Here is a 23,256-nt window from a genome sequence, read left to right on the forward strand (position 1 = left end):
CAGCCTCTGCCTGGACGAGCGCTATTAACGGAGAGGGGATGGGTGTGGCTACAGGCAGGAAGAGCCACGACGCTTGGCCGCCAGGGAGAATCGGAGCGCAGGGCGTGGCAAGCAGCGAGAACCGCAGCGCTTCCCTGGACGCCTCCACTCTGTGCGAGTAATCGCTGCCGTGCGCTTCGCTGCTCCCCGTCGGCCGAGTTTCGGTGAGTTCCGCGGGCGTGTGGGCCAGGAGTTGTGGAGTGGAGAGGGGTAATGGCACTTCATGGAGAAGTGTAGTGAAAGCTCTTGCAGTGCGCTAATAACATAAAATAAAGTCCATCGGTATATAAGTAATGCGTAAACATCGTTGCAGGAGGGAAGGCATTCTCTGTCTGTGATAGCTCCGTTCGCCTGCTGAGGGGAAGGGGGGACGTGGGGACACGTTTGCAGGCTTGGGCGTTGGCTCCCGACGTGACGATTACGAAATCGGAACTTCTGGGCGCTGGCAGGGAACCCTCCGCTCCGCCTTTTTGCGCCCCCGCGTTTCCTGCGCCCTTTCCAGAGTTTACTGGCGACTGCACAGAGCACAACCTGATACTTTCTGCTCGTCTTCTCTTGCAGCGTCTCTTCTTCGCCGGATCGATTCCCGAAACAATGGCAAAGGTGAGTCATACCCGGCTTCCTTCTCTTTCTCCTTATTAAAATGTGTTTTATTAAATTAACGAAGTGGGTGGGCGGGGAAGCAGCCTTGGCGCCATCTTGCAGGGCACTCATTTATCTGTATTCTCCCAGTCTGTCTCTGAAGAGCTCAGGGCGATGTGCAGGGTCTCTAACCGCCCTCCCTCTTTATTACAACCCAGTGAGGTAGGTTAGATCCAGGGAAGGTCTCATTAAAACTCACAAAGTAAGCTCTGCAAAGGAACGGTCATGGTGGCTGTTGCCTTTAAAACGATGCTGCTATGGCAGAGACATAAAGTTTTTCTTCCTCTGTTAATTACTTGGAAGTTGGCACCTGGCAGTACGTGTGAAAAGGATCTAGGGGTCTTGGTGGACCACAGGCTTAACATGAGTCCACAGTGTGATGCAGCGGCAAAAAAAGCTAATGCTATTCTAGGCTGCATCAACAGAAGTATAGTGCCAGATCCTGGGAAGTAATACCTGTAGTAGCACTCTATTCTGCCTTAGTCATACCACACTTGGAATAATGTATACAATGCTGGGCACCACAATTTAAGAAGGATGTTGACAAGCTGGGACATGTGCAGAGGAGAGCAACCAAGATGATCAAGTGTCTGGAAACTAAGCCTTAGGAAGAGTGCTTGAAGGAGCTGAGTGTGATTAGCCTGGAAAAGACGAGGCTGAGAGGAGATGATATGATAGCCATCTTCGAATATCTGAAGGGCTGTCACATGGAACAGGGAACATGCTTGTTTTCTCCTGCTCTGGAGGGTAGGACTTGAACCAGTGGCTTCAAGTTACAAGAACGGAGATTCCAACTGAACATTCAGAAAAACTTTCTGACAGTAAGAGCTGTTCAGCAGTGGAACAGACTCCCACAAGAGGTTGTGGACTCTCTTTCCTTGGAGGTTTTTAAACAGAGGTTGGATGGCCATCTGTCATGGATACTTTGGCTGAGATTCCTGTATTTCAGGGGGTTGGACTAGATGACCATCTGAGACCCTTCCAACTCTGAGATTCTATAATTCTATGACCTTGACAGTCTGTTTCCCCATCATTTTTCTTAGTCCTTGCCTTACCGAAGAGGAGTGTTTTCTGGTGGGTGGGGAAGTCTGCCCTCCAGATAAAAGGGACTTTCACTTCTGCCCTTAACTTTCATACTGCTCAGTGCTGAATTCTGTCTGAGTCAGTCTATCCAAGAGTTTTATAGAGAAGCAGAATCTGTAGCAATGTGAGTTCAGCCTAATCATGTGAAATCCACGTCAGACTTTTCCCCATTTTCCATTCTTTTAGCCAAGTTTCCTGCACTGTAGTTTTGTGCTGTGAGTGGGCGTTGCCTATTTCTAGTGGTTAAGAAGCAAGAAGCCAGGCAGGGAGAAATATTCCAAATTCCACTTTCCTCCTCCCTCTGTTTTCTATTACTTACTCCTTGTGGTCAGACTTCTTTTGCATTACATTCATTTTCTATCTCTCTGAATGACTTTTTTCTTTATAAACCTTAAAGTTAATTTTTTCCTGAATGTATATGAAGACTTTTCAGTATCATCACAAGACTTTACTTTTGAAGTGTCCAAGAATGGCAGCTGAAGGACTAAACACATGGGACTACAGATATTTTATAAGTTTACAAAAAAAACAGCCATTTGCCCCAGTGTCATAGTGCTAGCCCAAATTGCCCCATCCCTGAGCTGCTATTGACCAGAGAGGAAGAAACTTATGAGGTTAATACTGTAGTTTAAATGTGCAACTTTATTTTTCTGTATTGCAATAGCAGCTTTGGGGAATGACATGAAGTTGACAAATCAGTGTGGTGCAGAGGCTCCACAGGTCCTGTGCAAATCAAACTTCCTCGCACTGGGGCTGCTGTCTGTAACATAAGATGTTTGGATTCCAGTTAAGGAACTCCCCTATCAGGTGTAGTTTGACTCTTAAGAAAGCTTGGAAAACTCAAAAGAGGAATCTTTGGGAACAATGGGCCACTCCATATGTGGCGGTTGTAATGCAACTTGGCTGTAGGTAAATGATTTTCTTTCATAAATAGATTGGGAGCATGGCACAGTGGGAGAGGCCTTTAAGCTTTTGCCCCGGCCTCATTCCTGGTTGGAACAGGTCCCCATGTTTGTCACACAGCTCCCACTGGCACTAGTGGGTCCAGCTGCTTTGCTATCACTCAGTAACTTTGAGGGGATTGTGCAAAATGACTCCACTGGAAGATGTTGTCCTGAAGGATTTATGTGATATGCTGCTTTTGCTCAAAGTGTTTAATCCAGTGTTTCTCAACCTTTTTCCTACGTGGCCCCCTCCCGACCTTGTTTCCTTCCTGTGCCCCCCTCATGGGCGTAGCCAAGGGGGGCGGGGGCCAGCTGCCCCACCAATAAGTAAAAATCAATACAAATCTGAGGTTCTGCTCCCCCCCACAAAAGTCTGCCCCCCCTAACAGAAATTCTGGCTATGTCCATGCCCCCCCATCCCTCTGGCAGAAAGGTAGCTATTTAAATGTTTTGTTTGTAAATAGAACATGTTTTATTTATAATTTTTTATAATTTATACAAAATACAATTGCAAAAAAATGATGGGAACATAATGAAATATTGTTGAAACAGAAAAAACACACACCATAGAATGGAGCTGGAAGTGACATCTTTCTAGTGCAACCCCCTGCAATGCAGGAAACTCAGCTAAGGCATCCATGACAGACGGCTATCCAACCTCTGCTTAGAAAGCTGGGCTGATGCTGCTGGCAGGCCCTGCACCCCTCTGCAACATCCGAACGTCCTGATCCACTAGGTGCTGGGGTGGATTGAACCCTGCGCCTTGCAGAGTCAGGCCCAGGCTGCCACCGGGCCCAGCACTGGCAGCAGCAACAAGCAGTTCCGGCTCGCCCAGCCCTACTCATTGACTCATTGCCACCCCACCACTGCACCTGGGGGGTACACCTGGGGGTTCTGGATCGCAGGCTCTAGTGGTCAAAACGGGAGCCTCAGCTATCGCCCTCTCCCACTGGAAACAAACCAGGACCGCTCCAAGAAAACGCAAATGGCAAAAATGAGCATTGGGCCCTGGTGGGCCACCCTCTTACCTGCTTGTGATTGGCCAAGCGGGATAGCCAGCCAATCAGGATTAAAAAATAAAATAAAATTATTTTCACCATTTCTCACTTCCCTCTGTGGCCCCTAGCCTTGTGCTGTGCTCCTCCCCCCATTTATACATTTTCACTTTGAATATCCTGGGGGGGGCAGGGGGGTCATATGGCCCTCAGTTTAGAAACACTGGTTTAACCAGAAGTTGGTTGCTATTCATAAACATGAGAATCAACACTGTGTGTCTGCAGTCTGAACAAAACATCTGAGAAAAATACATTGACATGGGGTTACAATCCAGAAGGAGGCTGGGCTGCATACACATTGAACATCCTTGCTCTGTTCCCAGACCTTCATATGTTGGGTGCACAGGGTTTTTCACATGACCAGGGAACCCCAACTGTCTGTGCTTCCTGAATTTCATGGGGAGCCTAAGCGTTTTCTGCCAGATATGCATAGGTTCTCTCTTGAGATCTTTTACTCAACACAGGAAGGTATGAGTTGGATATATTGGAGCCAGGAACAGCATTTGTGGGCCTCTCCATGCATTCATTAGAAAGTGTGTGTGATAACTTCTGAAGAGGGAGTAAGAGGCAAAATAATGTGAAGTACCCGGTTCAGCTCATACAAACATTCCATTTTCTGAATGCCATGAAGCTCACAGTTTGATCTTTGAGAAGATAGATGAGACAGAGAAACAGCTTGATTATTTAATGGGATGATGCATGATGTAAATGAAGTAAATAATAAGGGGCTCAGAACAGCTAGTTTTGTCTGCAGTTACTCTGATTCCGGAAGCCTGGGAAATAAGTCTGTTCAAATACCTTCCACATCATATCTAGTCTGGCACTGTGATAACATTCAAAGCATGGGCAAATCTGGTTTATGAGGAATGAACAAGCAGGAGCTAACTACAAGTGAAGTAAGGTAATTTATTAGTCTTATGGAAGGCATGCTAAAGAGTAGATTACAGAAGTTACCGGCACTTAGCATTTGCCTAGTCTTGCTCTGCTGTAGCCTGGGTTGACTAACAGTTGTAATCTTATATCACAGTATGTCACCTAATGTCTAGAATAACCACCTTGCTGCAATGATTACCCACGTCCTTTGTAATTGGAGTAGTTTAGCTTTTCTAACAAAGCTGTTTCTATAGTAGCAGTGCACAACTGTTACATGTTTGGATGTTGTCCCAAGATACTAGGAAAGGAAGCCCAGGACATTAATTGAGTTGATTGCAATGCATGTACATTTGGCGAATATGCAGTATAAAAGATGTGTGTACTGTTTTTAGGTATGTTGAATTGGGCAGTCCTTAAACCAACATTGCTACTTTTTCTGGGTTTTTTAAAATAATTTTGTACGAAGGGCCTCTACTCATGTACAGAGTGTCTTCCTACTCAAGAACGCACATTTGAAAAAAAAAGGGTCACTCAAACGGCTTAAAACCTGAACAGTCCTTGCCATACGTCCATGATTTGTTATGAAACTATTTATATTCAGGGAAAGTATATTGTAAAATATATGCATATTGCATCAGCTGGAAAGGGTGGGGCACATCCATTAATTTAGCTTTTTAAAAACCATAGGTTTGGTTCTTTTCTGGTTGGTGCTCATACTCCTTTATAAAAAGAAAAATGATTGATTCATTCACCTATCTTTCATAACAGACATGATCTGCATGTATGTTGCACTTCAATGTATGTATCCTATATGAATTGGCCCCTAGAGCACACATCCCTGGAGACACAAAGCAGGCTCAGTCATATTGTGAGCACACGCAGAAGTGTCTTCCTGTTAGCATGGGTGGCACTGTGGTCCAAACCACTGAGTCTCTTGGGCTTGCCAGTCAGAAGGTCAGCGGTTCGAATCCCTGCGACGGAGTGAGCTCCTGTTGCTCAGTCCCAGCTCCTGCCAACCTAGCAGTTCTAAAGCACACCAGTGCTAGTATATAAATAGGTACCACTGCAGCGGGAAGGTAAATGGCGTTTCCATGTGCTCTGGTTTCTGTCACAGTGTTCTGTCGCACCAGAAGCAGTTTAGTCATGCTGGCCACATAACCCTGAAAGCTGTCTATGGACAAACACCAACTCCCTCAGCCTAAAAGCGAGATGAGTGCCACAACCCCATAGTTGCCTTTGACTGGACTTAACCATCCAGGGGTCCTTTACCTTTACTTATATATACATAAAATGAATTTTCAGAGCGGGGCAGACTTGAAACATTATAGGTTTGTTGCTGCCAGGCCATGCTTGGTCATTTCCCACCCTGCTTCTATTTCTTGTCTTAATACAGACTTTTAAATACTCAGTGCTAGCTTCTGCCAATAAAATTAGCAATAATAAATGGGTCGGAGATGCAGGTGCAATGGCACAAATTGGCCAAAATAAATTGGCCCCTCACCCACCCACAAGTGTTCTAATGGAAGAGAGCCAGGAATAAACCTCTTTCCAAGTCAAGTTTCACAAAAGCGTGGAGCTTTGCTATGAGGTGCAAGCATAGGATTGCAAAAAGGAACAGTGGAGAAGAAAGGCCTTCAAATCCAGTGTGAGTCATGTAGTCTCTTTTCCGCTATCTGAAAACAGATGGTGCGTTTCCGCAGCAAGCAGCTGGTTTGGAGGGACCCAAGAAGAATATAGTTGTTCTCTTGGGTCAATTATCAAAGGAGAACATGGACTGGATTTTAATACTAGTCTAGCAAACAAAGGAATAGGCAAGGGTGTTGTTCTTAAAAGTAAGTGCTTAGGAATCGATGGTGTAGCTAAGGACCAAAAGTGGATGGTTGTGCAACAGACAGTCTTGCAATGTTTTTTAAAAAGGAGAAGTAGCTGCAATCTGGGATGAAGGAGTGGTGGAAAGAGAGACTGCTTAACCCTTTCCCATCCCGTTGTTGTCTACTCAAAATCCCTCTGTTGATTTTTCTCCTCACGGAGTGGGAGAGAATTACAAAGTTTTCTTATTTATAAAGGATATTTTTAGTGGGAAAATGGCAGGAGAGGGAAGAGTTAAACAGTCTTTCCTCTGTTGAACTTCCACTCAAACTGGCAGGTTTCCATAACTCCTATTGTTTTTAAACTAAAACAGCCCACAGGCCTTGGGAAGCTGTTCAAACATACCTTGGCTGATCTTTCTCTCCCCTTACATGACAGCTTAGCTTGTCTTCTCTCCCATTCACCTTCTGCTAACTCTCCTGTTTTCAGAGCACACTTATGTTTGCAGACTGTAGCCTCCCCACCACCACCCAGATAGTGTTGTTTACATAGTTCAATACTGGCAGCTGTCCTGGCTAATGAAATAATGGGCAGGCTGGTAGTTTTCCGCCTGGGTTCTGCCGCAGCAAAATCCTAGTAAGTTACCTTCACAATGAATGTCAGTCTTTAGTTGGAATGCTAGCATTACAGTGGTTAAACATGCATATACTTGCAAGACGAGGGCTTTCAATCATCTGAGCTGTTTAACTAGGATTGCTTGTGTGTGAATGGAAGCACGTTGCAAAACTCTGCATGAAGGATTGAATCTTCAGTGTATTGCATGTCTCCATCATAAGCATTCTGCTGGAATTTACCCACACATGTTATGATAAGATCTGGAAATGAACACTTATGCCAACTCTGTGTAACTCTTTCTTCCTGCATTGCAAGCAGCCTCTTGCACTGAATACTCAGCATGTTCTCTTAATTGTAGCATAAGTGTTGTAACCCTAACACAAACAACAGACAGCCCCAGAAAACATAGCTGAACTGGGGAATTAATTCAGCCATACTGAAAAAAGCAAGTACCTCTTTAATTTGGCTGCAGTACCTTTCCCCTCATATGTATTTAATGCCAAGATGAAAAATAATCCTTGCTGATCTCCCAGTCTTGAGACACTTTCAGATTATTTTTTAAAAAACCTTCCTCCACACCAGTTCATAATCTAATCAAAAGGTTATTCTCAACTGATTTCAATAGACAGTATACATGCAGCAGTCTTCTTAACCAAACGCTCCTTTAAACCCAAATTTTATTTATTGATTCATATTTTAAAGCTAAGAATCATTTGTAAGCAGTTTGTAATAATAATAATAATAACAACAGAGGCCTGCAGTTATTGGCCTTGATATGAAAAATGGAGGTCACGAATTTCCTCTTTGCTAAGGAAATGCCTTATTAGCCAGTTGTTTCAGACAGGCAAGCAAGGAGCTTGTAAGCTTGGCCCTTTGTAAGAAAGATGCTTTGGTGCCTTGCTTCCAGGTGTCCAAGAAGGGCTCTGGATGTCCTTCCTGCAGGGAAAGGGGTTGTTAGAACAGTTGGAAGGCAGGGGTGCTGGACAGCTCCCCTCAAGCAGTCAAACAACCCTTGGCCTTCCAGCCTTGGAGCTGGGAGGGAGCAGAGTCATCACACAGCTGCTGGGAGAACCCTGTCTTAAATCTTCCACTTCAAAGATGGTGGTAGTGGGCCTAGTCATTTGCTAGAGGACTTGCACCCTTGCCACAATGAGCAGAAACATAGAAGTCTGTTTGCATTGATTATAAGTTTAGGCAGAGGTATACCAGTGGGTGTGGAGATAATCATTCTGAATTCAGGGGCAGAAAAATAGTGTGTACTAGTCTTTTGGGGTCTTTTCTAGTCCAGAATAAATTGAATAAAATGTGTTATGTCTGACATGTTGTTATGTTGCCTGTTGCACTTACTTTGCCTAGATTCTTTTTTTAATGTAGTGTAGCATGGCAGCTATCCTACTGGGATATAATGATTCCGCTTTGGCTTAGAATAACACACACAGCTGCTGCCAGATAAATTACAGCTGCTGTTGAGATGCCAATTTTGTTTTGTCCTCTGTATTTGCCTTTGACCGATGGTTGCCCTCTGAGCTAGATCCCTTTTGCCAGTTTTCTAACAATAGAGCAGATTAATTGAAACTGGCGAATAAAGAGTTGAGTTTCCTTGCTGGAGTCAGAGAACAATGCTAGCTTAATATAACCCAACAAGTAAGAATACGAAGATACTTACTGCCATATTGTGAAACTTGCACATACCGTTACAATGTCAGTAGTGTAGACTGTAAAACTGAGGGTTATTTGGAGGAAAGGAACAGACGAAAAATGAAATGGCCCTTCACACAACTGTTCTATTACCACAGGGTGACATCTAGGATTGAGTCAGGTGAGTATCTGAGGTTGTGAAGGCATGAGGGAGTTCTTCATGTGGTGACTATTTGCAAGCAAACACATTGATGTACCACAAATCCTTGTTTCCCCTTCCTGTTTACTCTGCATCTTAAAGGAATTTCGTGAGGTGGTGGTCTGGATTATCCTTGAAACTTCTAAAGTTGCCCATTTATCTTTATTGTCAGTTCTGACAAGAGATCAGTAAGGAACCCATTCACATTATTTTGAATGGAATTGACATGTATTCTGGTGTCCCAACATCATGTGACCACTGAGTCTTCTCTTCTCAGGTGTGTACCACTGGTGCACAAGGCAAATCCATGCACAGAATCTGCAGATTTCGGCCAGGAGGTGATGAACTGGATTTCACCTTGTAAATAAATTTAAAAAACTGTGTACCCATTTGCCCAAACACCAATAATTGATTAAGCTACAACAGGAAGGCTCAACCATTGTGATTCCAAAACTTTCCCAAGAACAGTTGCCCAGTCCCTAAAGAGAAGGGTTGTATAAGGAGTATGGTTTATGAAGACTGGAACACCTAGCAGCCATCTTGGTGTCCTCCAGATGTTGATAGACTAGAACACCTATAATCCTAGACTTTTGGCTATTGTGGCTGGGGCTGATGGGAGTTTGAGTCCACCAACATCTGTGGAGGGCACCATGTTGGCTATCCCTGAATTTAGGGGCACATGAACTCTCTTCAAGAAAATGATGAGCTTTCATGAAACTTGGTTTGTTTGTTTGTTTGTTTGTTTAAAAAACCCACACACAACATTTTATTTTGCCTTCTATATTTGGATGCCTTTGTCAGGGACTTGCATTAGATGTTTAGGAAGTGCAACTAACTAGCTTTTTGTCCAGCCCTTAATTATCTGACTGGAGGATTTTATCTTATTTTTGTGTTGGAGGGTTTTGTATTTTAAATATTTTATTTTTCAAATGTGTTTATGCATCATAACATTGAGTGAAACTTGTTGGATTCTTATGGTTCATGTCTTTTAGATATTGTTTTAATGATTAATGATTAATTAATAATCATTAGATGATTGAGGATTCCCCCCCCCCCGCTTTTGGAATTATCGTAATATTGCCAAAACTGCAATGCCTTAATGTAATGTCGTGTTTCTTTCTAGTATACAAAAGGCACCGTGAAGGATTTCCCTGGCTTTGATGCCAGAGCTGATGCTGAGGTCCTTCGAAAGGCAATGAAAGGCTTGGGTAAGGCATTAATTGTTTTACAGACTAAGTGGACCATTATCAGTTAATCAACATGTTCAGATTCCTGCTTCATCCCTTACCATAACAGTCATTCACTGATGTTTGCATAAGCAGGATATGACATACTTAGAAAAGCAATCATTAACAATGTGTTCCAGTAAAAGTAATTATTTATCCATTTTTTTCCTGAACAGTGGAAGTCCTGTTCTAAAATAGTTACATTTTTCAGGAAATGTTAATTATTTTTTTCTAAAATAAGGGCATCACTGATTGATTAAAGTGTGAGCTGGAAGCATTGATTTGGCTTCATTATGTCAAAGCATAGACAAATTTGATTAGCTATTTGGCATCATTGGGAAGGCTGATCAGAATTAGAGTGATACTTCCTGCTCCCACTCGGATGCAGTGTTGTTGTATCACTAAATCTAAAGTATTTTTCATACCATAGGATGCTCCGTCCCATAGGACGCACCTAGTTTTTTTGGGGGGAAATAAAGGAAATTCCCCCTTTATTTCCCCCCCAAAACCAGGTCGGGGAACAGCGGGATGGAGGCGATGCGCCTCCCCGCTGTCCCCCGAGCTTGTGGGGCTGGCCGATGTCTGCCCGAAGTGCGGGGCACCACGCGCCGGGCGGCAGGCTGCTATCCCCACGCTGCGGGTGTCTGCCCGGCGGGAGGGGCGCTCTGCTTCAGGGTGTCCCGCGTGCCAGGCAGGGCTCCCCACGCTGTGGATGTCTGCCCGGCGCAAGGGGCGCTCTGCTTCAGGGCGCACTGCGCGCCGGGCGGCAGGCTGCTATCCGCAGCATGGGGAGCCCTGCGGGAACTCCTGCGGGCTCCCCAGGCTTGCTGATAGCTTCCTGAAGCCTGGAGAGCGAGAGGGGTCGGTGCGCACCCCTCTCGCTCTCCAAGCTTCAGCGAAAGCCTGTATTCGCCCCATAGGATGCACACAGATTTCCCCTTCATTTTTGGAGGGGGAAAAGTGCGTCCTATAGGGCGAAAAATACAGTAATTGGTTGCCTAACACATAGTGGTTTTTGATTGGCTGGGGTACCTTGGGAGAGGCAATTTCCTCTTTTTCTTTTAATGGCATTGAAGCAGGAGGTTGGAGAACTAATTAGTTGCAAGCAGTGCTTCAAAAAAGGTAATTGGAGTTCATGGAAATCTCCCTCATAGACCAGGCACTTTCATGGGCAGAAATCTGGTATAGCCATGCCATACCAATAATGCATGTTAAAATATGTTTCGATTGGAGATTGTATAGTGAAGTAGAGAGATATTTATATAACTTTCTTCCGGCAACACAGAATTTCTAGAAAGTGAATATTCATGTGTACTGTAGCCTATTTTCAATTCTTGACATATTCATCTACAAAATATTTATGTTCATCATTGCAATCAATCACTCTGTTTTTAATTTGCATAATTTAAGGAACGGATGAAGAGCCAATTGTGAAGATTCTAACGAGCAGAAGCAATAAGCAACGCCAGGAAATTGCGGTGGAATTTAAAACGTTGTTTGGCAGGGTAAGGAGGCTACTTTGGGTTGGGAATTGATTTGTGTGCACTTGTCTGTATAATATGGATTTAGTGATGAATAATACTTCAGGTCTACTGGTTTCAAATTTTCTATTACTCCATGCAACCAACCCCAAATAAATACCATACTTTTCTATGTACAAGACTAGGGTTTTTTTTAACTAAAAAATAATGTAAAAAAGGGGGGTAGTCCTATACATGGGGGGCAATCTCCCCCCATTTTCTTAATTTTGAGTCCCCCAAAATAGGGGGCGTCTTATACACGGAAAAATATGGTATACACCCTTCATGAACATCCTAGTGATGTTCCAGTTTTTATGGCTGACGGGTTAATTTTAAACTGCATTTCTCATTAGTCAGGCATTTCTTATTAATTAGGCATTCTTCATTCTGTCAATTAGGACCTGGTTGATGACTTAAAATCGGAGCTTACAGGCAAATTTGAGAGACTGATGGTTGCTCTGATGAGACCTGCACGGCTTTTTGACGCCCATGCACTGAAGCATGCCATTAAGGTAAAATGAGTGGCACAAAATGAAAATATTGATGACTTTTTCCTTTTTCTTTAGGAATGTATCTCCTATCATTAAGTCTTCCTATCATTATGATGATGATCGTTCTGCTTGATTATTTATGGTGATTGCTTTCATTTTAATGATCTCATTTATTTTCTGATCCACCTGAGTAATTCCAGAAACATCTCAACCACTTGAGTTTTCAATGGTCTTTTGTCTTGTGGAAGAAGTGCAAACAATGTCTGGTCCATAAGAGTGTGTGCAAAAAAGCCATGCATGCCGAATGCTCGAATTCCACAATCGCAAGGTGTCTTTCCTTTTAAAGTGGCCCTCTATGTAAAATTTATGAGTGAATCCCATTGTTCTGCTTCCAGTGGAAGTTTTTAATGGCCATTAATGGTGCTAGTTTGTGATTAAATATATTATATGCAATGCTATTCTTAGGGATGGGGGAACCAGCAAGGAAAGTTCACAAGAGCTCTGCCTGATGAACACTGCATTTTGATTCACAAAGTAGCTAACCAGGTTCCTATGAAAAGCCCATTAATGGGACACAAAGACAACAATTTGCTCCCATGTGGCTTCCACCAAGAGGTATTAAGAGGCATCCTCCCTCTGAGCCCAGCGATTCATTGTGATTTAATAGCAACTCGCCACCGCTATATCTTACGATGGCAAATTCCATAATTACCTGTTGTCTGCCCTGAATTACCTTCTCATCAATTTCATTAGATGGCGTCATTGAGAGGGAATAAAACTTCCTCACTTTCTTCACACCATGCATAATCCTGTACGCCTCTTATCATGTCTCCTCCTTTGCTGTCTCCCTTTCTACTCTAAAAAAACCCTAGTTGTAGGTTTTCCTCATAAGACAGGCCCCTTGTCATTTCTGTTGCCCTTTCCATGTAAGACAGATAACCGTTCTGTAAAACTGCTCACATTTGGCAGTTTCTCTCAGCACCTTTTGTAAGCACAGGGCGTACGCTGAGAAACAAAATAATCTGTAGATATTATGTGCAAATGTCTGGTTAGATCCAATAATGTTTAGCAGGGACAAGCCCTCCAAGATACAGTTACTTACTAGTACAGTTATTCAACTATATAAACTGTTTCCAGTTGCTTATCCACTCTGAGCAGAGTATTCTAGCCAAATATTGATTTTGCTTTCCCAGCTAGGAATTTGAGGGGAAAAGGCAACTGGAAAGTTGACATACTGGGGTGGCTGAGTAAATGAAAGGACCATGATCTCATATTAATTTTAAGAGATAAAAATAATAATCATTAAGCTGACAGAAGGGGGAACAGGGATGGAATGGTTAATGATTAAAAGACTTGTTACTCAAGCCAGCTTGGTTATATTATGTAGAATGTGTAGACGTTTGTCGGAGGTTTGTGGGTTTTTTTAAGCCTGATGAAAGCAGCCATTGATAATTCTCCATGACCACCCGCCTTACAACTTTTCTGATGTTTTACCCTCATGCCTCAGAGGCTGGAATGACATTTTGGGTACTAGAACCCACACTGAAAGTCCACACCTCTGCAGGGCACCTGTAAATGGTGACAAGCACACGTTTGGAGCCTGGCTGGCTGAAAAGCAGTGGTTTACCTAGATTTCCAAAGGGACATTTCATTCATGAACCTGTCTGCATGTTGCAGAAGAAGCCTTGTTACACTTTCCTCCACTGTATGTGGAGGTAAGGACCCATGGCCAGGCCTTAGTACTGGGCCCACCCTTTGAGTTTCACTTCCCACAAGGACTTGGCAAGGCCTTTTCCTGTGTGTTCAGATAGCAATTGAAGACAGTGCTGATTGAGTTTATTTATTATGATGTTCACTGAGCATTGATTTCTTCCCGCCCTGCCCCAGTTGCTTTTTTGGTGCTTTTTTTTTTTGGTGCATTTTGTATTTCATTTTAGTGTATTATATAGTGGGTGCAAGCCACTCTTTCAATCCTACATTTGGGCAAAAGTGAAATGGTTTTCTAAATTATTAAAAAGCATCTGGTGGGAGAAGGTTCTGGGGGACAAAAGCAGGGAAAGGATTAAGCACCTTCTTTCCCCCACTGTTTTTCCATTGCAAATGCCCCAGATTTTCGCACTTTGGTCTGCCACTGAAAGTTGAGTAGTAGCCCTATGAATGCTACAGGATAAAAATAGGGGAGCATCTTTGCCACTGGAATGGCTTGCAGTCTATTTCTTGCCCCAATTCAAACAACTTTACGTTGTTTGGCACTCCCAAAATATAGGAAGTAAATAAAAATAAAATACAGATTTTATACTGACAGTGGTGGAAAGCAAATACATGACCTCTTTGCTACATGGCAACTTCTGCACAAATTAGTGCAACTGACATCTCAACTCATCAAACAGATGGCATGAATTGGCCCTTGATTTTGAAGCATCCCTATGTGTTCAGAATAAAGAATTACTTTGTTCACAAGTGTTGCAAATACATGCTGAGTAGTAAGCTCTGAAAAGAGGGGAGTGAAGTGAATCAAAATGGTTTATCATCCATAAATTCAGCCAGATGTTTGCAGAGCAAATCTGGGCTTGTAGTGATAAGGTAGTTTAAAATATTGGCTTTCAAAGTATTATCTTGTAGAGTTGTAATGTGACCATAGATATTAGAAGAAAGATACATCTATACAAAGTAGCAATTAAGTAATTGCATTAGCAATGCAACTCTAGAACTATTTAGAGTCCTGGGCACTGTCAAGGTCACTTCCTAGCCAAAGGAATGCACACGGCTGATAGTTAAATATTTATTGTCAAAGATAACACACACAGTCACTTCTACAGCTCTGGATATCTATGCAATACCAATCTAACAGCTAGGCAGCTATTCCCTGGTCCGCATTCTATGGAGCAGTTGCAGCAACAGGGGACCACCTCTGTTCCACCGGTTTATGTACCTTCCACTGATGGGTTTCATGCATGTAGCCAGAGACTGTGTCTGCGTGGAAGCTTCCTCCATTCCTCCCTTTTGTATTCTCTCCTGGTTCTGGGAGACAGTGGTGTGGGATGTAAAACCGCAGTCAAGTACAGCATTCCTACAGTGGACATGTGACTTGAAGAGGGTGTGGTCTGTTGTACTAGCATGGAGGAGCACACGGCCTCCATGTTATGATCAGTGTGTGTGTTCTCCATTTTGGATGTTGCTATGTGTTTGGAGAAGGGACTGCTTAGCCGCAGTCCCTTAGGACTAACTTCTTTATGGAATAGTTCTAGTTGTTAAGTACAGTCATACCTTGGGTTAAATATGCTTCAGGTTGAGCATTTTCAAGTTACACTCCGTGGTGATCCGGAAGTAACGGAACACGTTACTTCCGGGTTTCGCCACTCGCGCATGTGCAGACGCTCAAAATGACGTCATGCATGCGCAGATGTGCAGTCGCGGGTTGCATTCTACTCAGGATGCAAACGGGGCTCCGGAACGTATCCCATTCACATCCAGAGGTACCACTGTACTGTAGCCTAAGCCTACCTTCAGGGATATGTCTGGGAACTGGAATGAATCTGTGAGTAAACTATTTTTATAATAACGTTAATCAGATTCTTTTGTTTATTCTTTTAAGAGGGAAAGGCAAGGGATTTTACTAGGAAGGAATCTTTAATAGTAAGACTCAGATGAGTCAGGAGCAAGCTGATCGCTGCATAATCTGAAAAGGGGGATGTTTGGAACTCTGCTAGGATATGGAACTTGCTAGTGCAAGTTTGGAAGGATATTATTAAATAATATATCCTCTCCTGCCTCCCCAATCATCCCCACAAGTGATGCATGACCAGGTGAGAAAGCACCTGGCTTTTCACTTGCCTGACCTGCCTCTTCTGCCTTATCTTCCTACCCATCCTATGCTCCACTCTCCAGCTCTGAAGCTTTTCCTGCCTCTGCCTCTTGCCTCCTGCCTCCTGGCTGGTACAGATTCCCATTGACCACTGCCCCCTTCTCCTGATTCAGACTCCAGCTTGCTGCCCCCCCCCCCAAGTGCAGACAGGAATTGCAGTGAAATAACGTGGTCTCAGGAAACTCCTCTCCACCCACCTATTTTCTCAGGAAACAAGGCATATATTTCATTCTTGTTAAGAATTAGAATGGAGTTATGAACTAAGCTGAAGTTTCGTCTTCTGTTTTCTTCATAGACTTCCATTTTTAAAATAATAATAATAATAAAAGTTTGTAACAACTGGTGATCAGAAGGGGACCTGAGGGCTGGAGGAAATCTGGCTGCAAGCCACATCTGATCTGTGAGCTGGGCGTTCTCCTCTCTTGGTTTAACCCCCCAAAGTGGATCATTTCTGTCTTGAATGCTTAATAAATACATTCATTTATAATGAAACTTTTAAAAAGCAATCTTGATCCCATTAGCAGGCATGCTTATTTGCTCTTTGTATTTATTGGGCAACAACAGCTGTTATAAAAGTAACCACTAATGGCTCTTAGCGCCTCTTCTTTGCTTCTGTTATAAACTTTGCTGGTGGAGAACGGTTGTATTGGAGGAAATAGGAGGCAGATTCAAGCACACACTTTCCTGTACACATGCAGAGAAATACCATGACCTCATTGTCTCCGTTCCACAGCTGGACATCTGTCATCTGGCAGTACTACTGATAAGAGATGGTGGTCATTCTGTTCTTTGGTGAGGCTAAAACCATCCACTTGGCAGGCCCATTGGGATTTTCTTTTAGTTTTATTAGAAGGACCATGTTGTAGGAATCCTTATTTCAGCTCTTAACTCTGCCACGTTTCCTGTGTGAGTCAGTGCAAATTCTATTTCTGGGTCTTCATGTACCCTTATTGACGTGGCATTCAGGAAGCAGAACTTTGTAGTCTTGAGCATTATGAATTTCTTTCAAATGCATTTTAAGTAATTAAATGTTTGAAGTTGTGTTTTTTTTAAAAAAGAAAATTCTGTAGAAAATGAACGTCCCCATGAGATTAAGATAGAGGTGTATATTGAACAAAAATAACTTACATTATTTCATCAACCAAATCCATTAATTACAGGGGGCAGGAACCGATGAAAAAGTCCTTACTGAAATTCTTGCATCCAGAACACCAGCCGAAATCCGGAATATAAAACAAGTTTATCAGGAAGGTAAAAGCAGTGCTTTTTCTGTGTTTTGAAACACTGTTGTACTTGCAGGAGCTTTTGTCTGTGCATGAAATAATAGAATAAGGAAAGTGGAAAATATACAGAATGCAACTTCAGTACTTGGAGAGATAAGGCTTGTAAAAGCTTCAAATGCCTTGTTTTGGGTGCACGTTCTTGTGCTTTGCACTACATAATTGAATTTCTTCCTTCAACATTTTCTTTAGAATTTAATTCAGTCAACGAACAGGATTCTAACAACATGTGAAAGAGGGAATTCGGTACCACTTAGTGATTTGAAAAGGCTTATTCTGAACCATTGATTGTAGATAAAGTATTTATTTCCTGGTTCAAAGTTCTATTAAGGCTGCTCTTTTCGGCATTGTTTATAAGTTACAGTCAATGCAGTCAATTGGATGGGATTGTTTTTTTAATGGGGAGGAAAATATCACAAAGCATAATAGAGTGAGGCAACCAATTCACACTGTTGTTTTTGTGCTGCAGTTTCTCTTTTCAGATAGGCTCTCTGGTAGCTCTACTATAGAGGAGGAATCTGCAGATGGTTAGCTTTGGGTAGCTGTGTGACTTGTAGTATCAATGAGCATGTCTGATCTCAGGGGTGGGAAACTGTTTGCATGGAGGGAGGGTAGAAGAATATCAGAAGCCCAGTTCACACCTTACCTTCAATAGATCTTTTGCATGAAGAGGAAGGAGCACCAATGCCTGCCCCAATGGCCTTGCCCCTGCCACATCCACTTGTTCAGTGTGGTTGTCTGTAAAGGGGTAGCTGTGCATGAATAGCTGAATGCATGAAACTGACCCATGTGTCAGGCGATTGTGTCAATGTCTGTCCAAGTTTCTCATTTTCCCAGTCTTCAGTTCACTACATTTCCACATCAGTGCAACTTCTTTTAAAAAAGGCGGCCCTGGTGCAATTTAGTGCAGATACACACATTTTTGCGAGCAACGTAATGTATGTAATATTTGTTCTCATTCATAAAAAACATACTTGGGAGACTTGCCATTCTAGTTGTTTTATATACATATGTATGACATCAACATAAAGTAGCTCACATTTTGTACAGTGATGGGTGTGTTCCCTTTTTTTTGCAGAATATGAAGCTGACTTAGAAGATCATGTAACTTCAGACACTTCTGGTTTCTATCAGAGGATGCTGGTAGTTCTTCTTCAGGTAAGCATCCACAGTAGATGGCTTAAGCAGGAAATTCAAGGCAAGGGTTGCTTTATTTAAAGTGGAGTCTCTGCATTATGGCTCCAGTATATGTTTTGTGAGGGGTGGGATTCATCTCCCCCAAGCCTGTTTGTATGTGGGTCCTTGCTTCAGACATTTTCCCCTAATAGCCTGTGTCCCATAGAGCACAGTGTGGAAGGAAAACATGAATCAAAGAGCATATTGTAAGTTCTGGGGTCCTGTCCCAATTTCCTAGACCATCTTCACTTTTCCTCTTACCTTTTTTAAAAAAGTGACTTCCCCCCTTCCTTTCCTCCTTTGTATCTGCTCCTTAGAACCTCTACACCAGTTTTAGTAGTGCTGTAGAAAAGGTTACTATTGCAGGATTGGTGTCTCTTGTCCAAATGTGCCATCCTCTCAACAACATCGACAGTAAGGGTACTTTCCAACAGATTTTCCCTTGGGTCTTGGCCTGTTGGTTTAGTATCCACAGCTCAAATGCAACATGGTGCCCATGCACAGCTTGGCTCTGTCTATCTGCATACTGGAGACAGTGAATCACATAGGGCATGTGTAGCCCATGCACAGTGCCTACCAATGAAGGCTGAGGTGGCTGCAAAAAACTATTTGGGAAGGACCATAGCTCAACGGTAGAGCATCTGCCTTGCACTCATAAGGTCCCAGGTTCAATTCCCGCCATCTCCAGGTAGAACTTGGAGAAACTTCTTGTCTGAAACTCTGGAGAGCTGCTACCAGTGTAGACAATACTGAGCTAGATTGAACCATCGGTCTGACTCGGTATATGGCCGCTTCTTGTGTTTCTCTTTGCCATATCAAAACCTTTTTTGACAGTGCAGAATTTTTATACCTAAGTGTATTCATCTCATTATATTCATGAACCTATTCTATCCCCCCCCCTTTATCTCATTTAGGCCAATAGAGACCCCGATAGCCAAGTGAATGAGGCGCTGGTCGAGAAAGATGCTCAGGTAAGACTCTCTACTTGTCCTTTCCCCCAAGTGTTTTTGAAAAAGCACCCTAAAAATACATGCAAGTAGAAGTTCACTTTGAGGGTGCAATTCCAGCATGGAAATGTAGATCTGCAGCCCATTCAGTTGTGTGTGCATTGAGAATACAGGCCTTACAAATTATTTTTATTTCCCTTGTTTTCATCTTACATTCTGCAGTCACTGCATTGTACAAACTTGGCAAATAAAGGAAGCACTGTTTGGAACTGGTCCCGAAGGGCCCCTGCATTTCAGAGCCCTGTTCTCAGCCTGTAAAAGGCAGACATTTTGAATATTTTTGCAAGTGAGAATTCCTGGAGTGTTTTGATGCAACTTACTGAGCCTCTGTTAAGCTTGCAGCCACCATTTTCATTTTTTTTCCAGAATGATCCATACTGAGGTGCCTTTAGGGAAAGAAATAGCTGCAACCAAAAAAGAGTGAACCTCACTTTTTTGGGTGCGGTGGCCATCAATTTCTTTCCATTCTGGGAAAACCGCCAGCAGCCTGATAGAGGCTCAAGAACCTTAATAGGTCTCCCCATTCCCAAACAATAAGAAAGAAGGGGGTGCACGTTCACCTTCCTCTTTTGATGAGGTCCCAAACTCTTCAAATCTAAGCTGGTGATTCTCTCTGGAAAATGTTTGGCTGAGCCTTGACTGGCCTGTTAGAGGGAGCATTTTGCAGCATCCCATCTGGCCTTGGGTCATTCAGTAGGAACATGCTGAACCTGGCACTAATCTACGCTGCTGCACAGCTATACTGGGTTAGCGATCGGCCATGCTTCATTCTGACATGCAACAAAGTCATAGGGATGTATCCAGTGCTGCACCAGTAGGGTCCACAGATGCAATTGGACTTCTGTCTCCTCTTCTCCCCCTGCACACACCCCAAAATCTGCTCCAGCGTGTGTACCAACCCAACTGCACCACTCTTAACATTAAAAAAAGATAAGTGGGAAGGAGATGGGACCCACCAACACCCCAACAAGAACTGAGCATGTTCAATGGCTGTAGAAGGCTGACTATCCCATGATTCGAAATGGAAAAGCAAGAGGGAAGAGAATGGGGTATCCTGAACGAGGGTGTTCCATTTTGCAACGTGCTGCAAGTCCCGCTTGTGTGTCATAGTATATGTGTTAATTCAGATCTTGGGTGACTCATAAGAGGGTGGAGTGAGTGCTAAAACCATTCATGTAAAATTACTTTGATGGGATTCTTTTTGGGAAGCAGATGAATAACATTTTCCATGGTTCTCCGTGTGTGTGTGTGTGTGTGTGTGTGTGTGTGTGTGTAAGCTCTGAGTTGGTTTACAAACAGGAAAAAGGAGTGGTAGCAACAAAGTAATCGCTTAGGTCACACTGTATTTTAGAGCAGACTGGCTGGGAAGTTAATTATAGTAATCTTAGCTGCTTCATCACAGGACAAGTTCATCAAATGTTATCGCTTTCCATTTTAATCTTTTTTTCTTGCCAAGAGGAGGTTCCTCCCAGGGCAGGTTTTCATGGTTCCCAAAGTATCCTTCATTCTGGTACCTTTCTTAAAAAATTAAAATTAAAATTCAGTAGTATTTCAACCTCCCTTGAGAGTATTTTTTAAAATGCAGTGTGGTGTTGATTTTTAAAAATTAAGTACTGCTTGTACTTGACCAGTGATATCCCACTACTGTATTTCTAGCTGGGAAACCACACTAGTGCTACTACTACAGTGTGTCTTTGCAAGAAATACTCCTCTTAAATGAGAGAGTGAGCACACACCTCTACCCTAGTGTTGCACTGTGTTTTGCCAGCTACAAAATGGGACCTGGTGACCTTCCATGGTCTAGGCCTATGGCTAGGATAGACACCCTGGTAGACAAGTGGAAGGCCATAGCTGGTAAAGCACCTGCTTTGCATGCCAAAAGTTCATTTCCTTACATCTCCAGAAACACACTTGCCTGAAACTGTTGAGAGCTGCTGCCAGTCAGTGTTGACAGTGCTGAGCCAGATGAACCAGTGGCCTGACCAGTTATATATGGCTGCTTCCTATGTTCTATAGCAGGGGTCGGCAACCTAAGGCCCGGGGGCCGGATGCGGTCCAATCGCCTTCTTAATCCAGCCTGCGGACGGTCCGGGAATCAGCATGTTTTTACATGAATAGAATGTGTCCTTTTATTTAAATTGCATCTCTGGGTTATTTGTGGGGCATAGGAATTCATTCACCCCCCCCCAAATATAGTCTGGCCCACAACATGGTCTGAGGGATGGTGGACCGGCCCACAGCTGAAAAAGGTTGCTGACCCCTGTTCTATAGAGCATGCAAAAGGATTGTGGAAAAGCCATAGTGAATGGAGCATTTAATGAGGTTCTCCAAAATAATATATTGGCATTGCCTTTTGGGACTGTTGGTTGTTTGAGTAGCAAGATTGACACAAGTCTGCTTTTGCCATGACACAAATCCAGTATCACTTGAATAATGTGATGGTGAAGCATTAAGCACGTGCAAATACTTCAACTTTGCAGTATGCAAAACAGTTACTCCCTTTAGCAGTGTGACACACCTTATTTAAAGAGTTAACTGCTTGTGCCACAAGAAACTCTGGATCCTGGGGATTTGTTAGCGGATAGGTCTGCTTTATAGAAGCGGTTGGGCTAGATGATTGCATGCAGCCTTCCTGCTTCATGATATTTATACATTTATAACCCAAGTAGTGAAGTTCCAGCAACTGCCAATGCATCTTGTCTCGGAAAGATCCTTAAATTAAGCATCATTTATGGTTTCTTGCTAGATCACATGTGAAGCCACTGACATTTTAATGTATGAATCATTCATATTTCAAGAAAGGGTGTCAAATGGATAATATGTGACTGACCATAATTTGCCCCCTTCACAAGCAGCAGTCCTTGGAATGATAGTACTTAAACACAGATTGATTGTATACCTTAAAAACAGCCAAAAGGTATTTATTAAAAGAGGAGGCAATTTCATTATGAAGCACACTGTTGTTGTTGTTTCGATTTAGATCCCATCGTTCCTCCTGAAGGACCCCAGGGTGACAATATATAAGTAATAAAACTAAGAGTGAGGAAAGGGTGAAAGGGGGCATTGAGGCACCTTGTCCAAGGGACCCCCCAAACCTTGATCTAGTACTGTGATAAGGTATCATTCCAAAAGAATGAATGTGGCAAATGTAGTTCTATAAGGGATAGTTCAAAACTTCTGTGCCTAAGTAGACTGGAGTTAGGTTCTTTGGTCTTAAGTCCCAAGCCTAAGCTGCACCTTAGACATTTAAGGGATTTGTGGCTAAAGCTTTCCCCCCCCTCTGGTGGTTTTATTCACAATATGGTAAAGTATTCACATTTGCTTTTGGGAGAGAAAACCTTCACTTCATTTTCTTCTTCTGATTTTAACAGGAGCTGTTTAGAGCTGGTGAGCTGAAATGGGGAACCGATGAAGAAAGGTTCATCACCATCCTGGGGACTCGCAGTGTGACTCACTTAAGGAAGGGTGAGGAGAACTGAACATTTTGGGCTCTCTTTTTAAAGGACTGTAATCATCATACTCGGCCAATAAAGCGAGATGAGTGCCACAACCCCAGAGTTGTCCACGGCTGAACCTAACGGTCAGGGGTCCCTTTACCTAATCATCATACTGGGGGTGCAAGTGGTGGGGGTGAAGCTTCAACAAAAACCGGGACTTGGTTTTCTGTGTGGGGTGCCCTGGTTCTGATCTAGGGTGAACTTGACCTGGTTTAGAAAATTTCTCCTTACTATCCTGGCTTCCATCAACTCTTCTGCCCAAATGTTGATTGTGTTTGGATGGGTTTGTTATGTTTG

The 23,256-nt window shown here is 43.1% G+C and overlaps 1 protein-coding gene across 1 annotated transcript in view; it reads left to right on the top strand.

The window, feature by feature from the left end:
* ANXA5 (annexin A5) overlaps nt 1-23,256 on the top strand; it is a 26,433-nt gene continuing 3,177 nt past the window's right edge. Inside the window, exons 1-9 of the mRNA XM_083571766.1 lie at nt 1-203; nt 601-642; nt 10,021-10,105; nt 11,534-11,628; nt 12,042-12,155; nt 17,160-17,250; nt 18,358-18,437; nt 19,370-19,426; nt 22,834-22,927. Coding sequence (XP_083427892.1) covers nt 634-642; nt 10,021-10,105; nt 11,534-11,628; nt 12,042-12,155; nt 17,160-17,250; nt 18,358-18,437; nt 19,370-19,426; nt 22,834-22,927 — 625 coding nt within the window. The 5' untranslated portion in view covers nt 1-203; nt 601-633. The remainder of the gene's footprint in view (nt 204-600; nt 643-10,020; nt 10,106-11,533; nt 11,629-12,041; nt 12,156-17,159; nt 17,251-18,357; nt 18,438-19,369; nt 19,427-22,833; nt 22,928-23,256) is intronic.

This window comes from Podarcis filfolensis (genome assembly GCF_964270895.1).
Source record: "Podarcis filfolensis genome assembly, chromosome: 9".
In the NCBI taxonomy this organism is placed as follows: Eukaryota; Metazoa; Chordata; class Lepidosauria; order Squamata; family Lacertidae; genus Podarcis; species Podarcis filfolensis.